The following is a 19,615-nucleotide window of genomic DNA, read 5'->3' as shown; positions in this document are numbered from 1 at the left end:
CCCTCGGTCAGAAACCACCCTCAAGGGGGCGCCATGCAGCCTAAACACATTTTCCACAAACAATTTAGCGGTTTCTTCCGCTGTGACCGCATGTGAGCAGGCTATAAAGTGGGCCATCTTGGTTAACAGGTCTACCACAACCATGATGGCTGTTTTCCCTTTGGACCTGGGCAGATCAGTCATGAAATCTATTGCCACTGCCTCCCATGGCCTTTCCGGCGTGGGTAGTGGTTCTAATAAACCTGCCGGTGCCCGCCTCTCCCCCTTGGCTCGTTGGCATTGGTCACACCCTCTCACATACTCCCGCACATCTTCCCTGACCTTGGGCCACCAGAATTCCCTGGTAACCAGCCACATGGTTTTGTGTTGCCCAAAATGCCCTGCTGTGGGGCTATCGTGCAGTTGCTTGAGTACCTTTTCCCTCAATTCCCCTTCAGGTATGTATAACGCTCCCTTGTAGTACAACGCCCCGTTTCTCTCCTCAAAACCCCCGGGTTTGTCTCCCTCCCTCCTGAGACCCCTGAGTTTGTCCTGGGCGTATTCATCCTGCACCGTTCCCTCTACCAGTTCCCTTTGCCCCACCAATGCCGCCCCACACACCCAGCGGTCCTCGGGAATGACATGGGTCTCTTCGGGTGCACCCTCTCGCTCCAAATATTCAGGTTTGCGTGAGAGAGCGTCCGCCCTAACGTTCTCTGGGCCTGGTACGTAACAAATCTCAAAGTTAAATTTGGAGAACTCCTGGGCCCATCTCAACTGCCGTTGGTTGAGCACTCGCGCAGTTCTCCAATACTCTAGATTCTTATGGTCCGTGCACACTTGCACCTTCTGTTGTGCACCAATTAGCAGGTGCCTCCATCTCCGGAAGGCCTCATGAATCGCAAGAAGTTCCCGGTCGTACACCGTGTAGTTCCTCTCAGATTTGTTCAGCTTTCGCGAAAAGAAGGCACACGGTCGCCACTCTGACCCCTCCTTCCCCGGCTGCAGAAGAAGCACCGCCCCTATGGCTCTGTCAGAAGCGTCTGTTTCGACCCTCAGCTTTTTTTGTAAATCCACATGTAGAAGTTGTTCATCAGAGGCGAAGGCCCTTTTCAGTTCCTCAAACGCTCGCTCCGCCTCCCCCGTCCAAACAAACTTCTTTTTACTGCTGAGACAGTCCGTGATGGGCGCCGTCAGGTGGGCGAAGTTTCGGATGAACTTACGATAAAAGTTTCCAAACCCTAGGAACCTCTGCACATCCTTCTTGGTCTTGGGTGTTTTCCATTCCAGCACCGCTTGAACCTTGCCGGGGTCCATGGCCAACCCCTTGTCTGACAAGCGGTACCCCAGGAATTCCACCTCCTTGGTATGAAACTGACACTTCTCCAGTTTCACCCACAGCCTGTTGGCTTGCAGCCTGCTCAACACTTCTCTGACGTCTCTCACATGTTGCTCCTCATTCTCCGAATACACCAACATGTCATCTAAGAAGGCCACGCAATTCTTGTAGAGCAAAGGCCCCAGTACGTGGTTCATGAAGGCTTGAAAACACGCGGAGCCTGTTTGTAATCCAAAAGGCATAACGAGGTATTCAAATGCCCCCAAAGGGGTGAACATGGTGGTCTTCCATTCATCCCCTTTCCTTATACGTATCAGGTTGTATGCCCCCCTTAGGTCCAGCTTTGTAAAAATCTTTCCTTTCCGCACCCTGGTCAAAATATCATCAATCCTGGGCATAGGAAAAGCCGCCGGCTCTGTCACTGCATTTAACCGCCTAAAGTCACATACCAGTCTCGGCTTGTCTGTGTTTTTTTTATCCACAAAAAACACTGGGCTACCCCCCGCTGCCTTGGACTCTCTGATGAAGCCTCTCTTCAGGTTCTTGTCAATGAACGCTCGCAACTCCTGCATTTCCCTGTCTGACATGGCATACAACTTGCCTACAGGAAGCTGTGCTCCAGGGAGTAAATTGATCTGGCAATCAAAGGGCCTATGCGGGGGTAGTTGGTCAGCTTCCTTCTCGCTGAACACGTCGCTGAGATCAGCATACTGTGGTGGCACCTTCCCCTTCCCCATTACTTCAGTCCCTGCCAGGGTGGCTTGGGCCCCTGCTGACCCCTTTTCCCCCCTGCAGTGTTCTAAGCAATGTGCTGAACCGAAGGAAACCACTCTTTGATGCCAGCCCACCAGCGGATCATGTAAGGCTAGCCAGCTCATTCCCAAAATAATGGGAGCGCCTCCCAAGGTGGCCACATTAAACGCTATCAGTTCTGTGTGCCTTGCCACCCTCATTATCATTGGGACGGTCTGCAAGCTAACTCCTCCTCCCAACAGTTCCCTGCCATCGATCGTGGTCACCTGCAGGGGGTTGCTTAAAGGGATAGTCTGTATCTGATGTTCAGCAGCAAACTCCTTGCTCATAAAATTGCAGGAGCTGCCTGAGTCCAACAGCGCCTTTATTTTTAGGGGGTGTCCATTTTGCAGCTCTAGCGACACTTCAATCACTAGAGCAGGTCGAGGAGCTTCTGGCACGGGCACTTTCACTGCTCTTTGGCCTGGCTGCAGTGCCCTGACGGTGGCAACCAGGCGTTGGCTTTTACCTGCTCCGTTTCTCCCTGCTCTCCCCCCTCAACTGCTCCCACCATCCCTTGCCATTCCTTCCTCTGGGGGCAGACTCTGGCAAAGTGGCCTGGCTGTTGGCAGAGATAGCATTTCCGGGCTCCCTTTCCCTCCTTCTTCGCCCCCTCACTGGGCTTTGAAACTGCGCGCGCGCGGGCTGTTCCGATTTCCATCGGCTCTGCCGGCGGGAAAGCTGGCTCAGGAATGTCTGGAATGCGTAACTCCTTCCAACGTTCCCCTCTCCCTTCCCGCCTCTCCAAAGCTCTTGCCTCCTGGCGCGCTCCAATGGTCAGCGCAGATTTGGTCAGCTGATCCATAGACACCGCCCTGGGGCTCCTGGACAGCTCGTCTTTCACAGCCGAAGAAAGACCTTCTTCAAATAGCATCTGAATGGGTGCTGCCGATAAATCCCACCCCAATCTGTGAATCAGCATGGTAAATTCAGTCCAGTACTCACGGACAGATCTGCTTCCCTGCTTGCAAGCCATTAGCTGTCTGCGCACCACCCCTTCCTCAATATCGCTGGAAAACATGATATCCATTGCACGAAAGAATTTCATAGTGTCCTTTAGGATATCGTTGTGCGTTGCCATCAGGGGTCGAACCCAGTCCCGCGCCCCCTTCTCAAGATGCCCAATTACGAAAGCAACTCGCGATTCCTCATCAGGGAACTCATCAAACTGCACATTCAGGGCATATTGCATCTCGGTCCTAAAGGCATGGTAATCCTTGGGGTCCCCCCCAAACTTCTGCACCAATCCTGGTACCTTTCTGGGGAACTGAGTGGTTCTCCCCTTTTTGTCAGCATCCTGAGCCCTTCTCTCCTCGAGCCTCGCCGTCTGCAGCGCAAGTTGGACCTCCAGAGCTTGATACCTTTCTTCCAAGCTTGGACCAGCTCCAACCCCTGCCTCTCCGGTTCCGGCTGGGTTGCTCATGATGCTTTCTCCTGCACAGGCAGCGTACAAAGACTGTCAGACTGCTGTCAGGGGATGATTAGCGGCTTGTGCTTAAAATTGTGCCCCTTCAGAGTTTGTGCGGCCCCACAAACCTCTGTGTGTGACAGAGCTCCTCAGACATGTCTGCTCTAGTCACTAGTAGAGTCTGACAGTGGCTGCCTGCGGAAGCGCTTCCAGCAAAGAAGTTCCTTAACGGAAACGCGTCTCCTGGACTCACGACGTGGCAGCTTCCGGCGAAGCATGGGTCTCCCTGCAGTTGCTTCTGACACCTCCCCGCTATTTTCGCTGGATGTGTCTCTCACCCCTTTCTCTCCCCTGCTGTTTCCTGCCTGGGCTGCTGCGTCTCTCTCAGCATTACTGAGATCCTCCTCCAGAGACCCCTCGCTCCCCCTCCTTGTCCCTGCTTTGGCTGCTGACTCTCTCCCAGTCTCTGGGAGCCCTACCAACTCCCTTTCCTCTGATGTCAGTTCCCTGACACCTAGGTTTAAAGTGCTATTCAGCTCCTAGCTTTCATATCTCAGTTTCTAACACTGATAAAAACAATCAGTTATAAAAGCCATGTCTATGATCTGTTACCTTTTTCTCTGACTGGATGCCCTCCAGATGCTGTTGAACTACAACTCCCATCAGATCCATCCTGCAACGGAAGTTGAAATTAAAAATATAATTTTCATTTATTATCTACTCGCTTCAACCTAATATGTTTTGCATCAATCTTAGGCTTCAACCTTAGCTACTTTCCCTCTTTCTCTCTTACCTCCCCTGCTCCCGAATAAAAAGTTATGGAAAATTCAAAAGCTTGCATTCTATTTTGTGATATTTTGGTCAGCCTCTTCAAGGTATTGCCCTTTCGGAATTTTTATTATGTGCCAACATGACTACCTTTTACATTTTGTGCATCTTGGTATTATTCAGCAACAACAAAAAACTAGCTGCCCAGTCACTTTTGGTCTGAGACATACCTTAGAATGGGCCGTGGGTGGCGCTGTGGGTTAAACCATAGTGCCTAGGACTTGCTGATCAAAAGGTCAGCGGTGTGAATCCCTGCACGACGGGGTGAGCTCCCATCGTTCGGTCCCAGCTCCTGCCCACCTAGCAGTTCGAAAGCACTCCTAAGTGCAAGTAGATAAATAGGGACCGCTTTCTAGCGGGAAGGTAAACGGCGTTTCCGTGGGCGACGCTGGTGCTGGCTCGCCAGATGCAGCTTCGTCACGCTGGCCATGTGACCCGGAAGTGTCTTCGGACAGCGCCGGCTCCCGGCCTCTTGAGCGAGATGAGCGCGCAACCCTAGAGTCGGTCACGACTGGCCCTGACGGGCAGGGGTACCTTTACCTTTTATACCTTAGAATGCATCTTGAAAGCTGCAGCACTGGAGCACCACAATTGAGTAAAATTTCTGTTTTTCCAAACTTACAAGGGCACAATCATTCCTCCATTACAATATTGTATTACTGAAATTTCACTGCTGTGTCTAGGATATGAAGATGGGCTTTAGATATGTGGCAGCTGTCCATATATTACCATTCTATTTTTATCACACCCAGTGGCGTAGCGTGGGGGGTGCAGGGGGAGCCAGCCGCAACGGGCGCAACATCTGGGGGTTAGGGTTAGGGGGCGCAAATCCATGGGTTAGGGGGCGCAAATTACTTGCCTTGCCCCAGGTGCTGACAACCCATGCTACGCCACTGATCACACCCTTCCTCCAAGGAGTTTGGTGTACACATTGTCTTCTTCCCCTCTCACTGATCTTTATCCTCACAGTAGTTTTGGGGTGCAAGTTACATTGAGAACGACTAGTCCAGGGCAACCCAATAAGCTTCATGGCCAAGTGAGAACTTAGTCCAACACTCTTAACTGCATTACAGTGGTACCTCGCAAGACGAATGCCTCGCAAGACGGAAAACTCGCTAGACGAAAGGGTTTTTTGTTTTTTGAGCTGCTTCGCAAGACGATTTTCCCTATGGGCTTGCTTTGCAAGACGGAAACGTCTTGCAAGTTTGTTTCCTTTTTCTTAACACCGTTAATACAGTTGCGACTTGACTTCGAGGAGCCTTCGTGGTAGCCTTTTTTGAGGTTTTTAAAGACTTTGGTGATTTTTGAAGCTTTTCCAAAACTTTCCCGACACCGTGCTTCGCAAGACAAAAAAACCGCAAGACGACAAAACTCGCAGAATGAATTAATTTCATCTTGCGAGGCACCACTGTACCACATTAGGGCTACGTACACATGCCAAACATTTAAAGCACATGACTTTGCCTGCTTGCTTTCAAGAATCTTGGGAACTGTAGTTCATTCAGGATTCTGGGAACTGTAGCTCTGTGAGGGGCAAACTCCAGTTCCCATGATTTTTTTTGGGGGGGAGCAATGTGCTTTAAATGTATTGTTTATTATTTACTTCATAAATTTTATATACCACTTGACTGTAGGGGGGGGAACCCTCAAAGCGGTTTATTTACTTAATTTTTTTTAAATGCGGTGTACAGTATACACAAACTAACTCTCTTAGGGGAAGTATAAACCAGAAAGTGTTATTGATCGGGAAAACCTTATAGCTTAATCAGAAGAACAGGAATTGTGAATTTTGAGGCAAACCTTTCTTCTTTCTTTACAAAACTGCAATCTGGACATCACACAGCTAGTGTAACAGGTGTTGGAAGGAAAAGGGAACTCCCAACAGCCAGGAAGGGGAGAGTGATAAGATGGAAGCCACAGTGGAAGGGCAGGAAGTGTGAGTCAGTGGCACGCCCCTATCATGTTGCTACACAACTGTCTGCTAACATAGCTGCCTTTATGTCGCAATGGGCCGATTCCCGCAGAGCAGCATCCCAGGTAGCTTAAAGCAAGGGTGGGACGCTTTCTTCAGCCTGAGGGCTGCATTCCCTTCTGGGCAGCTGTTACGTACTGAGTTGAATAGGACCCAAAATGCAGCAGTCTGATTGGTCTTAGAACAATAGGATTCAGAACGCAGCAGTCTGATTGGTCCTAGAACAATGCAGCAGTATGATTGGTCCGCAGGAGCCACCCAATCCAGCTCCAGGTGGAAGTGAATCCGCAACCTGATTGGCCTACAGGAGAATCCCGGAATTAGCCAATCACATGCGGCCCATTGTGTAAATAATGTGTATAAAGCAGATTTTTTGGGGAACTTTCATTCCTCACTACTATGAGCTGAATAAAGAGCATGAAATCCACACTTGACTCCGAGTATATTTCAGCAGCCTTCCAAGACCAGAGGCGAAACTGGGCAGAGCAATGAATGTGAATTTTGCATTTGTACCATACTGTCATTTCTATGCACATTCATGTACCCATCTCTAGTCTAGCCTATATCCAGACAGGCAAAGAGCATTAGCAGAGTTCAAGGACACATTCCAGCCAGGCAAAAAAATATTCTGGGTGTTAAACAGGGCCAATGAGGGGGTGTGGCCTGGAGAGAGTCTCAAGGGCCAGACAGAAAGGCCCGGAGAGCCACACGTGGCTCCTGGGCCCAAGGTTCCCCTTCCCCTGCCTTAAAAATGCTCACCAAAAATCACAAAATCAAGGATTTGTAGAGTTGGAAGAGACCCTGAGGATCATCTAGGATCATGTCTGTCATCTTCATAGAATTGGTATCAGCCACCTATTTTGAAATTCTTGACTTTAATGTGGCTTCAGCAATCGAGTCAATTATTCTTTATGGTTGGGCACTTCAATAGTAATAATAATGGAACAAGAGTAAGCATGGGCTGGATGAGGAAATCTAGAAGGGAACGGCTTTCCTGGGTGTTTTCAATGTTTCATACAATGGATACTTAGGACAGACGTAGTTTCTCCCAACCACAGGTGTTGCAGTTGTTGAAAAGCCTGTCACTATTAAACCTCCAATGCTACTACTTTGCAAATTCTGTATAACTAGACAATTCTACCTCCTGCAGCACTACTGGACAGACACAGGAGCCTCGCCCCATATTGAGTTACCACTCAGCTTCCGGAAGTGGGATTTGAGTTCCTGCTCTCGCTTTAGCCAAAGCAGCTGTGACATCCTTCCCTGGAAAGCACTAGGTCACCTATATATAATTGCTGCCCATGCTAGAAAAATGCCTTGATCAGCAAGGCAGGGAGGGAACCCAAAGATGATCACAAACTGCTAGACCAGCAACTAAGAGAGCAACAAAGTCACAGGGAAGAGCAGGACAAAAACTGCAGTCTGCAACCTGGGCTTGTGCTGCATATATACCATACATTTAATGCAGAAGTGTCACATTTAAAGCACACTTTACTCTCAAAGAATCCTGGGAATTGCAGTTTAAGGGTGCAGAGAGGGGTGAACTGCAGTTCCCATATTCTTTTGGGAGAGATATGCCTTGTATGTATGGTGTGTACACGGCCTTAATTATCTTTCAGGGGGCAGTGGCTTTAGCTGGCCATGTGTACTTCAGTTGTGAAGCATACAAGTAATTTTTCCTCTCCCTTTCTCCATAACTGGTCCGTGTTTCACAACTCCTCCTGTATCCATAACAAGTTACAGCAAAAAACGCACAACAGTCGGCTAACCCTGCCAAAAGAAAATGTTCTCTGAGCATGTGCAGTTTCAGTGTTTAAAAACTCACTTAAATCAAAGAACCCGTATGGCTACTGCAGTGACAAATGTGTCTTGAGTCCCCCACCGGATTGCTAAACACATTTCCCTGGGAATAAGCACACTTTTGCTGTAGAAAATGATAAGATAAAGTACATATAGTAAAATAAGCATCTGTCGCCTTGTACATTCCTAGACAGGTGTTTACAGAGGTTTTTTATTTTTAAAAAAACCACAATTAAATAGAAAAGAATGTTGCAGTGATCAGCTTTGACAGTGATGGGTCTTTAGGTGACATCTCCATGACAGCATAGGTTCTGACTACTGGGCCTGTTTTTCCATTTCCATTTAAGTGCATATGAACATGTAAGATGAACTATTGCAATGTGTTCTATGTGGGGCTACCCTTGGGGTTGGTTTGGAAACTGTAGCATGCACAGAATGCTGTAGCCCAGTTTCTGGCCAGAACAGCTTCACACCACCATATTATACCTGCACTGAAAGCGCTGCACTGCTGCCAGTACATTACTGAGCTAGTTTTAAGGTATTACTGTTGGTGTATTAAGCCCTAAATAGCTAAAAGACCAGGCTACCTAGAAGATCATATTGTCCCTTACAAACTGGCCGGCCATTGTGATCACTTCAAGAAGCCCTCCCAACTGTCCCCCAGTTATTTATTTAGCTTTGACATGAATTAAGGCTTTTAGCATAGTGCCAACAGTAATTTGGGACACTTTTCCTATTGAAATCAGACAGGCCCCTGATACTTTGTCACCTGCAAATGTTTCTGTCTTGCTAGTGGGACTAATTTCAGTAAGTGTTGCTCATTTGTTCTGCATTTATGATGTTTTAATGATTTATTGTACATTGCTGTGATTTTTTTAAAAAGGAGTTGGTGGGTTACAAATGTTATATACAGTGCCCTTAACATTGCTAAAAATTGCATGGAATATGGCAATATTGGAAGCTGGCTGCTGCTGAGACAAAAGGATCTGGCAAGAGTGCAGGATCTGTGCCTAAGGCTAGCTATGAAGCAAGAACAAATGAGCAACAACTCTCTGTTCAAGAAGCAGAAGCTCACTGGAGGCAGAGAACTGACTGTAAGCCCTATGTAATTCTTCCTGGTAGGGTAACTAATTGGGACTGTGTGCATACCATATATTTAAGGTGCATTTCTTCCACCCCAAAGAATCCTGGGAAGTTTAGTTTACCCTGTACAGAGCTATAACTCCCAGAACTATGGTTCCCAGGATTCCGCAGTGTGTGAACCTTGAATGTATAGGGTCTATGCACCCAAAGGCATGTGTGGGAATGCAACTAGCTGGAGGGAGCTTTAACTGATTCATTGCTCGAATCTGAGTGGGACAAAGAAGCCATGATACACAGGAAGTCCCAAGAGGGAAAGCCCCATTTTAGTTTTTGTAGGATGCCAAAATGACTGCTTTCTTGTACATACAGCAAGTGTAGGGAACCCAGAGCCCTCCAGATGTTACTGGACTGCAGCCATGAGTGTAGCCAAGGTGGGGCAGCTGCCCCCCCTAAATCAATAAAAATCAATAAAAATAGATAGCAAACTGAGGAGCCGCCCCTCTCCCAACAAAAGGCCTGCCTGCCCAAACAAAAATCATGGTTACACCCATGACTGCAGCTCCCATTAATTCCACCCAGCATGGGTAACGGTAGGGATGATGGGAGGGGCAGTTCAGCAACATTTGGAGGGCTACAGGTACTCCTGAAACATGGGATAGGATTGAGGAGAACTTTATTGCTGGAATCAATAGTCAAGTTAGCCTGTCCAGATTCCTACAGACACAAAAGAAAAGGCATTACTGTATGTATTTTGCCTAGGAACCTATGATGCTCTGCTAGTACTTAATAATCAGTGATGAATGGGAGAGGTTGTGTTTTTCTGCCACTCCAAAATGTTCCCAAGTTATGCCTCAATTCTGTTGACTTTAAAGCTTTCTGTGGGTGGTAAGTTTTATTCAGGCTGTATTAACAATTTCTCTGGAAGGTGTCGCTATTTGGTTTGGAGGGAGCATGGTTGCTGCTACTGTAACGGACTACTTTTGGAGCGAAGTGTGAAGAAAGCCCTCATTAGTTCCAAATTCACAGTGATACTCTTCCTAACACAGGGGTAGACAGAAAGTAGATGAGGCTCTACCACAGAACTTTTCAAGTTGGTGACATGTTTTTTGGACATGCATCATTTCGTGACACAGTAATTCAATTTTGCTAGCAAACCGGAGGTTAAACGAACCCTTTCCAGCGCCAGGAGGGAGCATTTGTGCGACACACCCACACACAAACATGTCGTGACGCAGAGTTTGGAAAGCTCTGTTCTACCACTTTATTGCTTGTAGATTTGACAATAGCAACAACAACAAAAACCAACTGCATGCAGTTGGAGGAACCAATCCCTTTGTCCCCTTCTTGGCAGGCCACAACAGGCCAGTACAGTGGTACCTCGGGTTACATACGCTTCAGGTTACATACGCTTCAGCTTACAGACTCCGCTAACCCAGAAATATTACCTCGGGTTAATAAGTTTGCTTCAGGATGAGAACAGAAATAGTGCTCCAGCGGCGTGGCGGCAGAAGGAGGCCCCATTAGCTAAAGTGGTGCTTCAGGTTAAGAACAGTTTCAGGTTAAGAACAGACCTCCGGAACGAATTAAGTTCTTAACCCGAGGTATCACTGTAAATATATTTCCATGCTGGTCACCTTTGTGGGATTATGTGCAAGGCTACTTTAAATTAGGCTGCTAAAGCCCCTGATCTATAATTGCACACAAAATTAGATATGTACTTGGATGTCATACTTAAGTGGCTGCACCCCAAGATACCATTTTGCATCTGGTTCCACCCCAAGCCACTACTGTGTACAGTGGTACCTCGGGTTAAGTACTTAATTCGTTCTGGATGTCCGTTCTTAACCTTAAACTGTTCTTAACCTGAAGCACCACTTTAGCTAATGGGGCCTCCTGCTGCTGCTGCACCGCCAGAGAACAATTTCTCATCCTGAAGCAAAGTTCTTAACCTGAAGCACTATTTCTGGGTTAGCAGAGTCTGTAACCTGAAGCGTATGTAACCCAAGGTACCACTGTACTTCAGCTGGTGCACCTCAAAGCACAAAATAAATCCTGCAAAATTTATGCCTATACACAGCTAGCGTAGTTCACTTCCAGAGACTATTGTCATTAAAATGTTAGAAACTTATCAAGGAGATTATGTTCTCACACTAATCTACATGTTGGTTGTAGTGTTTCACAAATGGGGAAGCACTTATCTTCAGTGAAATTGCAATGTCAGATGTTGAAGATCAAATTACAGCAGTACATGCTGAAACACCATTAATGACTGAAAGGTGAAAAGACCCTGAAATTTGTGACAGTGCCTTATTGCCGGTTATGAAACAGGCTACTGTTCCCCAGTGGCTTTTTCTCCAAAGTAAACTCACTAATACGAATAGGCTTCCTTCAGAAGCAAGCACAGCTGAGAGTCAAAAATGTGTGAGAAATGTATGACTTCATGCCAAAAATACCACCAGAAGAAGCTGTGCCTATTTTGGGTATTGAGGCAGCACTATGCAGTGCAGGACAAGAGTCATGAATAAGCAATGAACATACAGGTGAGAAACAGTTGACTCCAAGATCTCAGAAATGCACCCACCCTAATCCCAGATTACATCCCAGGGCCAGATAATTGAAATGAGGGGCTGTTGAGTTACATGAAGTTGATAGCTTCATAAACTGGGCTAGGACTGGGGAGACACAGATTCAAATCCACATGAAACAGAGGCTGTGTATGCACTGCTGCTTTTTAAAAAAAGATGCATCATTCTCTCCCCCTGCCCCCCAGTTTCCAGGGAGCAACATTTCATAAGATACAAGACAATATATATTGTGGCTATTACATGGAGAGTAAACAGGAATGTGTACACAGCCTAACTGCTGGTTTTGGTCCAGTCGCTCTTTGTAGTCCTAGCCTAACTTAACTCTCAGGTTGGTTGGGAAGATGAAAAGGATGGGTGGAGCACACTGGGCATCTTTATTATACGGCTTTTGGCAAATGTTGAAGACACCTCTTTACCCTGGCTTTTGATACCGGAAAGATATATTTTCTTTTTTAATTTTTATTTGCATTTTCAAAAACAGGAGCAGGAGAGGTATATTTTCAGGACATATTTGAAGGCTTATAAGTTGTATTCTGAACATTTTGTTTTAGTTTCTGTAACTCACCCTGGGACCTTGGGTTGAAGGGAGGGTACCGTATTTTTCGCCCCATAAGACGCACTTTTCCCCCTCCAAAAATGAAGGGGAAATCGGGGTGCGTCTTATGGGGCGAGTGCCTGCAAGCCTCGAGCACCCGGCAGGAGGTCCCACCGGGTGCGCGAGGCTTGGGGCGGCAGCCTGTCGCCCGAAGCACGGGGAGCCCTGGGAGGGCTCTCCCTGCTTCGGGCGAGTGTCTGCAAGCCTCGCGCGCCCGGCAGGAGGTCCCGCCGGGTGCGCGAGGCTTGGGGCGGCAGCCTGTGGCCCAAAGCAGGGGGAGCCCTCCGGAGGGCTCTCCCTGCTTCGGGCGAGTGTCTGCAAGCCTCGCGCACCCGGCAGGAGGTACCACCGGGTGCGCGAGGCTTGGGGCGGCAGCCTGTCGCCCGAAGCACGGGGAGCCCTCCGGAGGGCTCCCCCTGCTTCGGGCGAGTGTCTGCAAGCCTCGCGCACCCGGTGGGACCTCCTGCCGGGTGCACGAGGCTTGGGGTGGCAGCGGACTGCTTGCGCGCACCTAGAAGCTTGGAGCGCGCTGAGCTCAGCACGCCCCAAGCTTCTGGTGTAGCGCAGGGGTCCGCTAGCCCTGGGAGAGCCCTGCGGCTCTCCCAGGGCTAGCGGACTGCTTGCCGGCACGCAGAAGCTTGGGGCGCGCTGACCTCAGCTCATCCCAAGCTTCTGGATTAGCACAGGGGTCCGCTAGCCCTGGGAGAGCCCCGCGCCTCTCCCAAGGCTAGCGGACTGCTTGCGCGCACGCAGAAGCTTGGAGCGCGCTGAGCTCAGCACGCCCCAAGCTTCTGGTGTAGCGCAGGGGTCCGCTAGCCCTGGGAGAGCCCCGCGGCTCTCCCAGGGCTAGCGGACTGCTTGCCGGCACGCAGAAGCTTGGGGCGCGCTGAGCTCAGCACGCCCCAAGCTCCTGGTGTAGCGCAGCGCACCTGGGGGGGGGGGAAATAAAATTTTTTTCCTTTATTTCCCCCCCCAAAAATTAGGTGCGTCTTATGGGCCGGTGCGTCTTATGGGGCGAAAAATACGGTAATTAATAAATATATTAATAATAGGGCCGTTTATGGTCCCCAAAAGCACCTTGGAGGAAAGATCCAAGCGTCATAATAAAAAGGTGGAGGCCTTCCAAAATCCAGAGCTGGTCAAATAGCTGCGTTAGGGCCCCTCCAGATGTTGCAAAACAGTGTGCAAGCTTCCCATGTCGACCAGAACTCTGAGGCGGGTGGGTCGAGTGAGTTTAAAACAAAACACGTTAGCCTGGATCTTGAAAAATGAATTAATAAACCAAACCTATCACTGGTTTGCTGCTAGTGCGTTTACACAGCCATTTTCGCTTGCAAGGCCGGACCAGATACACTGCCCTCTCGGTTCCTTCCCCGCTGGTTCCTCCTTATCCGAGTTCAAGCAGCCATCAAAAGTCAAGTCACCCAACGTTTCTGCATCCTGGATTCGGCCCCCGCCCTCGTGCCTCGGCTCCCTGCGCGGCCACATCCCGCCACACGGCTGCCATTCAAGCCCGAGAGGCTTGCTTCCGAGCAGACGGGCCTGCGGCCTGCAGAGCTTCCACAGCCGTTTCCTTCCTCAGCACTAAAAAGCGCGGGATGGGGGGGGGGGGAACCGGCAGGCCCCGTCCCCATCCCCCACCCCTTCCTTCCTTCCTTCCTTCCAAACAGACAACCTTAGCCTTACCCAGTGCAAGTCAACAGCGCGCATGCTCAGAAAAGGAGGGGGGAGGAACAACCCTCCCCCATACCTTTCTTCGGTTCCCGCCTCTCGCGGAGACCACGCCCTTACTGAGAGGCGCGGAACACCCGAGCACCCACCCTCGCCCCGAACCGGAGAGCTCTGACTGGCCCCGCGCCCCTTTCAATCTGGAAACTCTCCTCGTTGCGATTGGCCGAAAGTCGCGTGAGGAAAGGCGGAGGCGGGGGTCCGCCGGCTATATAAGCCCTGCGAGCGGCCGCCGTTCTTTCTGCTGTGCCGCGCTCCTTACTGTGTGGAGAGGGCTTGACGCTGGTGCTGCCTGTTACCGCCGCCGCCGGTTTTTTTCCTTTTTTTTTAAGCTACCCCCTTCCTTTATTCGACTCATTCCCGCCATCATGGCCAACCCGGTCGTGTTTTTCGACATCTGCGCCGACGGCGAGCCCTTGGGGCGCGTCACCTTCGAGGTACGAAGAGAGCCGTTAAGGCTGGAGCGCGGAGAGAGGGGCGCGCCTGAGGAGGACTCGGCTCCGCCGCCATTTCCTGCCGGGGAGGGAGTTCGGGGCCATTTTGGGACTGGTGTGTGTGTGTGTGTGCACGGGGAGGGTGGGGGCGGTTAGGAGCAACGGGCGCCGGTTGCGGGGGGAGGGGGCGCCATCGCCTCACTGCGGCGCGAGAGGGGCTGCGCGCGCACCCGGGCGGCCTGGGGGGTGGGGGACGGCAACAGAGGAAGGGAAGTGGGCGCGCGCGGACGGGCGTCGCCTCCTCCACGTGGCCTGCGCAGCCTGCCCTGGGGGGAAGCGGTCGCTGGCTGCCGCCGCCTTTGTTTCCCTCGCCGCCGCCGCCGCGCCTTTCTCGCTCTTCCCTGCGCGGGGAAGGGACGGTCTCCTAACGCCGCCTGCAAGGCCCTTGGCTGTTGCCGCCGCCGGCGAGGCTCTTCACGCCTCGCCCCTGACGCTGCCCATTCTCCCCACGCCTTTGCTGCAGAGAGGGCGGGGGGGGTAGCCTCAATTTTTTGATTATTTTCCGTGGTAATTTTCAGGGCATTTTTTTTTTAGTGAAGCACGGCTTAAGGATTGCCTTACGGGCGTCTCTAACGAACCCCCCCCCCCACATTATAATGCAAGTGCTGTGCGGACGAGCCCCTTTTTAGATCGCATGAAGGGAGGTATAGGCAAGGCCTGGATTCTCGGGCTTTCTGTTCCCCTCGCTCCCGATCAGGTTTTCCTTGCTAGCAAAAGCGCCAAATGGCGGGCTGCGGTCTCCCGTGCATATTTCCCTAGCTGGGTTTCCTGCTCCTTTTCTTCACGGTAATGCCTTGCGTGGAGCAAGGAGATTTGTGCACCGAAAAGCTGCGAGTGTAGCTTTGTTTTCCTTGACCCGCGATTTTGGCAAGAAAATCTTCACTCATCCAAGCCCACCGCAGAGGTTAGGGATGGCTATGAAAGGTTACTTCTGTTCCTTGTAACGTTTTGATGGATCGTGTCTGCTTTGTGCGGGGGGAAATAAGCGGGTTAAATTTCAGTGCGGGGTTTCAAAGTGCGACAAATGATTGCACCATAGAGGTGGCTGTTGCAAGTTTTACCCCGTATGCGAATGGTGTTAGAACCAGATTGAGCACGGTGCACGCTAGTGTTGTCCAGCTAATTTGTACCTGGCGTGAGTCCTGTCACTGCAGCAAAGAATAAATGGACAGTATGCCGATTTGATTTGGGAAGTGGGTGGAACATTTTCTGCCTTTTCCAAATTATGAAAATTCTGCCTTGTTGGATGTCTTTTGTTCATTAGCTAAAGTTGTGCCAAAACAAAATGCAGTTGTATGTAAAGTAGATTTGTTATTATTACACTTTTAACTGGTGGTAATAAATATGGTGAGTAGACAGTAAATCGTTTTTGCCTGATTGCAGCTGGCCTCAATATTTAGCAGTAGATGGTAGTTAAGTCGACCATTTTTTTTAGAAGACTAGAAGGATTCTGGTTTGTCAGAGCTCCCTCTAGAGTGCTCTTCAATCTAAGGCATAAGCATGCTGTATCAGTCTAATGTGCCTTGATCCTATCAATTAGCTTCTGCCTTGTATCATTCCTGCAGAGTTCAGTTTGATAAATGAGTCAACAGTCAGTTTTGATTTGCAGAATAGGATGTTTTCAATTTATAGCATCCCTTGCAATACATATATTTTGGCACATGTTGCTAGAATTAATGGCACTGATAACTACAAATGGTTAACAGGATAGCTTGAATGATTGTTATACGCCATAACCACCCAAGTTAAATATTTTTAAAGGCAGTGGTTCTCTTGGTAAAGCAATACAGCAAGAAGGATCGATGAGACTGGGAAAATTAAGGGAGTTAAGTAAAAATGTGTCTATTCAAACTGTCATTAATTGACTTCTGTTTTTGTCCCACAGCTATATGCAGACAAGGTTCCAAAGACAGCAGGTTTGTACATTTGAAGTGCCTTCATCTCCAGGCATGTTTGTTGGAAGTAATTTTTCAAGGATCTAAGCAAATGTGGAAGGCTGTTCTTACAAATGTCTACCTCTGATTTCAGAGAATTTCCGTGCCTTGAGCACTGGGGAGAAAGGTTTTGGTTACAAGGGGTCCTGCTTCCACAGAATCATTCCTGGGTTCATGTGCCAGGTATGTAGCAGTTATGATTTTAGTCTTGCAGTATTTGAATTACACTGTTGATGAGATTCATTCATATAAAAAGCATTGCGGTCCTGCCTTGTCATGTTTTACGATTTATGATAGTCTGGTCCCTAGACTTTGACCTTTTCTGCTTGCATAATTGCTCTTCTGTCCTGAATCCATATATATATATCATCCAGTGTCAGGTTTCAGCTACATGTGTATATTGTTTTTCTATAGGGTGGTGACTTTACTCGTCATAATGGAACAGGTGGTAAATCAATTTACGGTGAGAAGTTTGCTGATGAGAACTTCGTCCTCAAGCACACAGGTGCTGGCATCTTGTCTATGGCAAATGCTGGTCCCAATACAAATGGGTCTCAGTTCTTCATCTGCACTGCCAAAACTGACTGGTGAGTACTTTGTTTGAGACTCTCAACAGTGAACTTAGGCATTAGTTCAAGTGGAATAGAATACCCTGAGCCTGAAGTAGAAGGTTGTGTTTTGTCTAAAGTTACACCAAACATAATAGCCAAGCGTAATTTCTTTGCTAGCATAGTTATTGCCTGCTGCCTGTCCCCTAATAACTTCTGAATGTTGACAGGATGGTAGCCTTAAATGTATTTGGAACAGCTTTATGAAATAACAAAAATCACAAAAGCATTCTAAATTGTTCTAACCAATTTATTTCCTTAGGTTGGATGGGAAACATGTGGTCTTTGGCAAAGTCAAAGATGGAATGAATATTGTGGAAGCAATGGAGCGCTTTGGGTCAAGGAACGGCAAGACAAGCAAGAAGATCACCATCTCTGACTGTGGGCAGCTGTCATAAAATTCCTTTGTCTTAACAATCAACCATTCCTTCTGTAGCTGGGGTTAGTCCCCTGTAATCCTTGTGCTCCTGACTTACTGCTGCTTTTCTATTGGGTTTCAATTTCTGCTCCCTCACAAGTCCAGCTGGACTGAAGACAACTTTGTTTGCAAAGTGAAATAAAACGAGTTAAACCACATGCTAGTTTGTTGTTTTCTCCCCCAAGGCAAAGCCTTGCATGTTATAATCTGATCAGATAGGTCCTAATCCTAAAAACATTGTCAAACCTTGGGGTGGCTTAGGTGTTGGGCAATATTAAGCCTGTCTGTGTAACCTTTCTTCTATTCTTTGGGGATGGAGAACTTGTTCTTTCCCATAGTGATCACCATAGCAGACTATATACTCTGCTGACTGAGGCTGATAGAAGTTGGGGCCTCTGAGTTAACTAAGTTACTGTTTGAACATAGTTTGAGATATACTAAAGTGTGTGATCCTATGAGAGGGAAGCCGTAAGATCCAAATAGTGCTGCCTAGTTCTAGTCCAAGAATAAAAGCTGGTAATTCTAAGGCCTTGTTTGAAAGGCATTAAGCTGAAAATGTTGAGGCATTTGCTCTATAAATCTCTTGTTATACTGCTTAAAGGGGGGAAAGACATCCAAATGTCCCAACTAATACACATTTACTTGGGCAAGTATCCACTTACACAATTTCTTCCAATTTTTTAGCTCAGCAAGCTAATTTTCATCTTCTAAACTGGTCTCCGCTCACAGTGATACTAACTGATGTCAGAAACATTACAACATTGGTATATTTGATATGAACTAAACACTGGCTGTGTCCCTTAGCAAGTAAATCACAAAAGTATTGCTGGATGATTGCTATATTTGCAAGAGAAGTTACAATCTGTGGATGCACTTACAGGATCAACTAAAACTAATGTTGCATATATTACTGTCTTTTATGTTCAGCTGTTTCATTGGCATTTAGTCTTGATGCCACTAAAACCCTTTATGGAAAATGACAGTACCATTCACTTAAGAAGCATGCTGTTTGGTGGGGCTCACTCATTTTGTGGGTGACTTGATCCTGTTCAGGATGATGATGAAAGGAGTCTAGGATGGAGTAAGCAATACAATGCGTATTCTATGTCAACTGGGCTCCTTAACAATTTAGGGTTAAACAATGCCTATTGCTACTAGGAAATCACATTCCAAGCATGCAATGTTGGTTGGAGATAGCAAATTGAATAGTTCATTTGAGAGGCTGCAGGCTATTGGGCAGAATAGACTTTGGAACAGCTTTGTGGCAGCATTCTGAGTGCATATGAATAGCATATACATAGGTTTCATAGCAGCTGCCAACATAAATCACAGGACTGGGTTACTGATGTCTTATTTGCCTTATATACCTTGTTAAAAAAATATTTGGGTGAGTAACTGGCACTACTGGGAGCCTCTAATGACTGCAAACATGACTAAACATTGGGCAGGACATGTGTATGCTGAAATGCTCAAGAGAACAGCATGATGTTTAAACATATTTCTAATCTACCAAGGGCTTGTTGATAACTAGTTAGCTCAACATTACTGAACTAAAAACTTTAGTTATATATAGGACAAGGTGTTTGAAACAGGTTACTTCAGGGCTAGGAATATTTCAGATGTGTGACATACTCCACCATTTCTTCGAAAGAGGTTAAGGTGACATACATGGTTCCCTCATTTTATCCTACGTCCCCTCCAGCAGGGCTGGGAAAGTGCTAACTAAGCTTTGAGAAAGATGGACTCTTAAGACCCTGCCAGAGCCCTTAATGGAAAATAAAAGGTTTACATAGAATAAGCCTGCTTGGGGCAATTCTTAAAGGTTGGAGTTCATATTATCCAACTTGTGTCTCTGCAATATTTAGGACAATGTTGAAGGAATGAAGTCCCAAACTTATTGTATGAATCTGGGATTCAGTCACTTGATGCTATTTTCACATTCACTAGAGAAAAAAGGTACTCCCCTTGCTAGTATAACATCCAATTTATAATCTGATTTACTCAGATGGGATATTACAACTCTCAATGCCCCCAGTATGTTAATATCATAAT

At 47.9% G+C, this 19,615-nt stretch overlaps 1 protein-coding gene and 1 long non-coding RNA gene across 2 annotated transcripts in view; one reads left to right on the top strand and one right to left on the bottom strand.

Moving 5' to 3' along the window:
- LOC309519626 overlaps positions 1 to 14,203 on the bottom strand; it is a 61,489-nt gene extending 47,286 nt beyond the window's left edge. The window contains exons 1-2 of the long non-coding RNA XR_014213903.1: positions 14,068 to 14,203; positions 4,131 to 4,191 (exon numbers count right to left, since the gene is read on the bottom strand). This is a non-coding gene — a long non-coding RNA (uncharacterized lncRNA). The remainder of the gene's footprint in view (positions 1 to 4,130; positions 4,192 to 14,067) is intronic.
- A 138-nt stretch (positions 14,204 to 14,341) lies between these two features.
- Positions 14,342 to 17,721, top strand: PPIA (peptidylprolyl isomerase A). Its single transcript, XM_082200723.1, has 5 exons — positions 14,342 to 14,546; positions 16,489 to 16,519; positions 16,632 to 16,720; positions 16,952 to 17,124; positions 17,408 to 17,721. Exons 1-5 carry the CDS (start codon positions 14,478 to 14,480, stop codon positions 17,541 to 17,543), a joined length of 498 nt encoding a protein of 165 aa, XP_082056849.1. The 5' UTR covers positions 14,342 to 14,477; the 3' UTR covers positions 17,544 to 17,721.
- Positions 17,722 to 19,615: the final 1,894 nt, after the last annotated feature.

The sequence above is a fragment of the Podarcis vaucheri genome, assembly GCF_965113315.1.
Source record: "Podarcis vaucheri genome assembly, chromosome: 15".
NCBI classification, from domain to species: Eukaryota; Metazoa; Chordata; class Lepidosauria; order Squamata; family Lacertidae; genus Podarcis; species Podarcis vaucheri.
The sequence above is the reverse complement of the archived record's forward strand: the minus strand, read 5'-3'. Positions and strand labels throughout refer to the sequence as shown.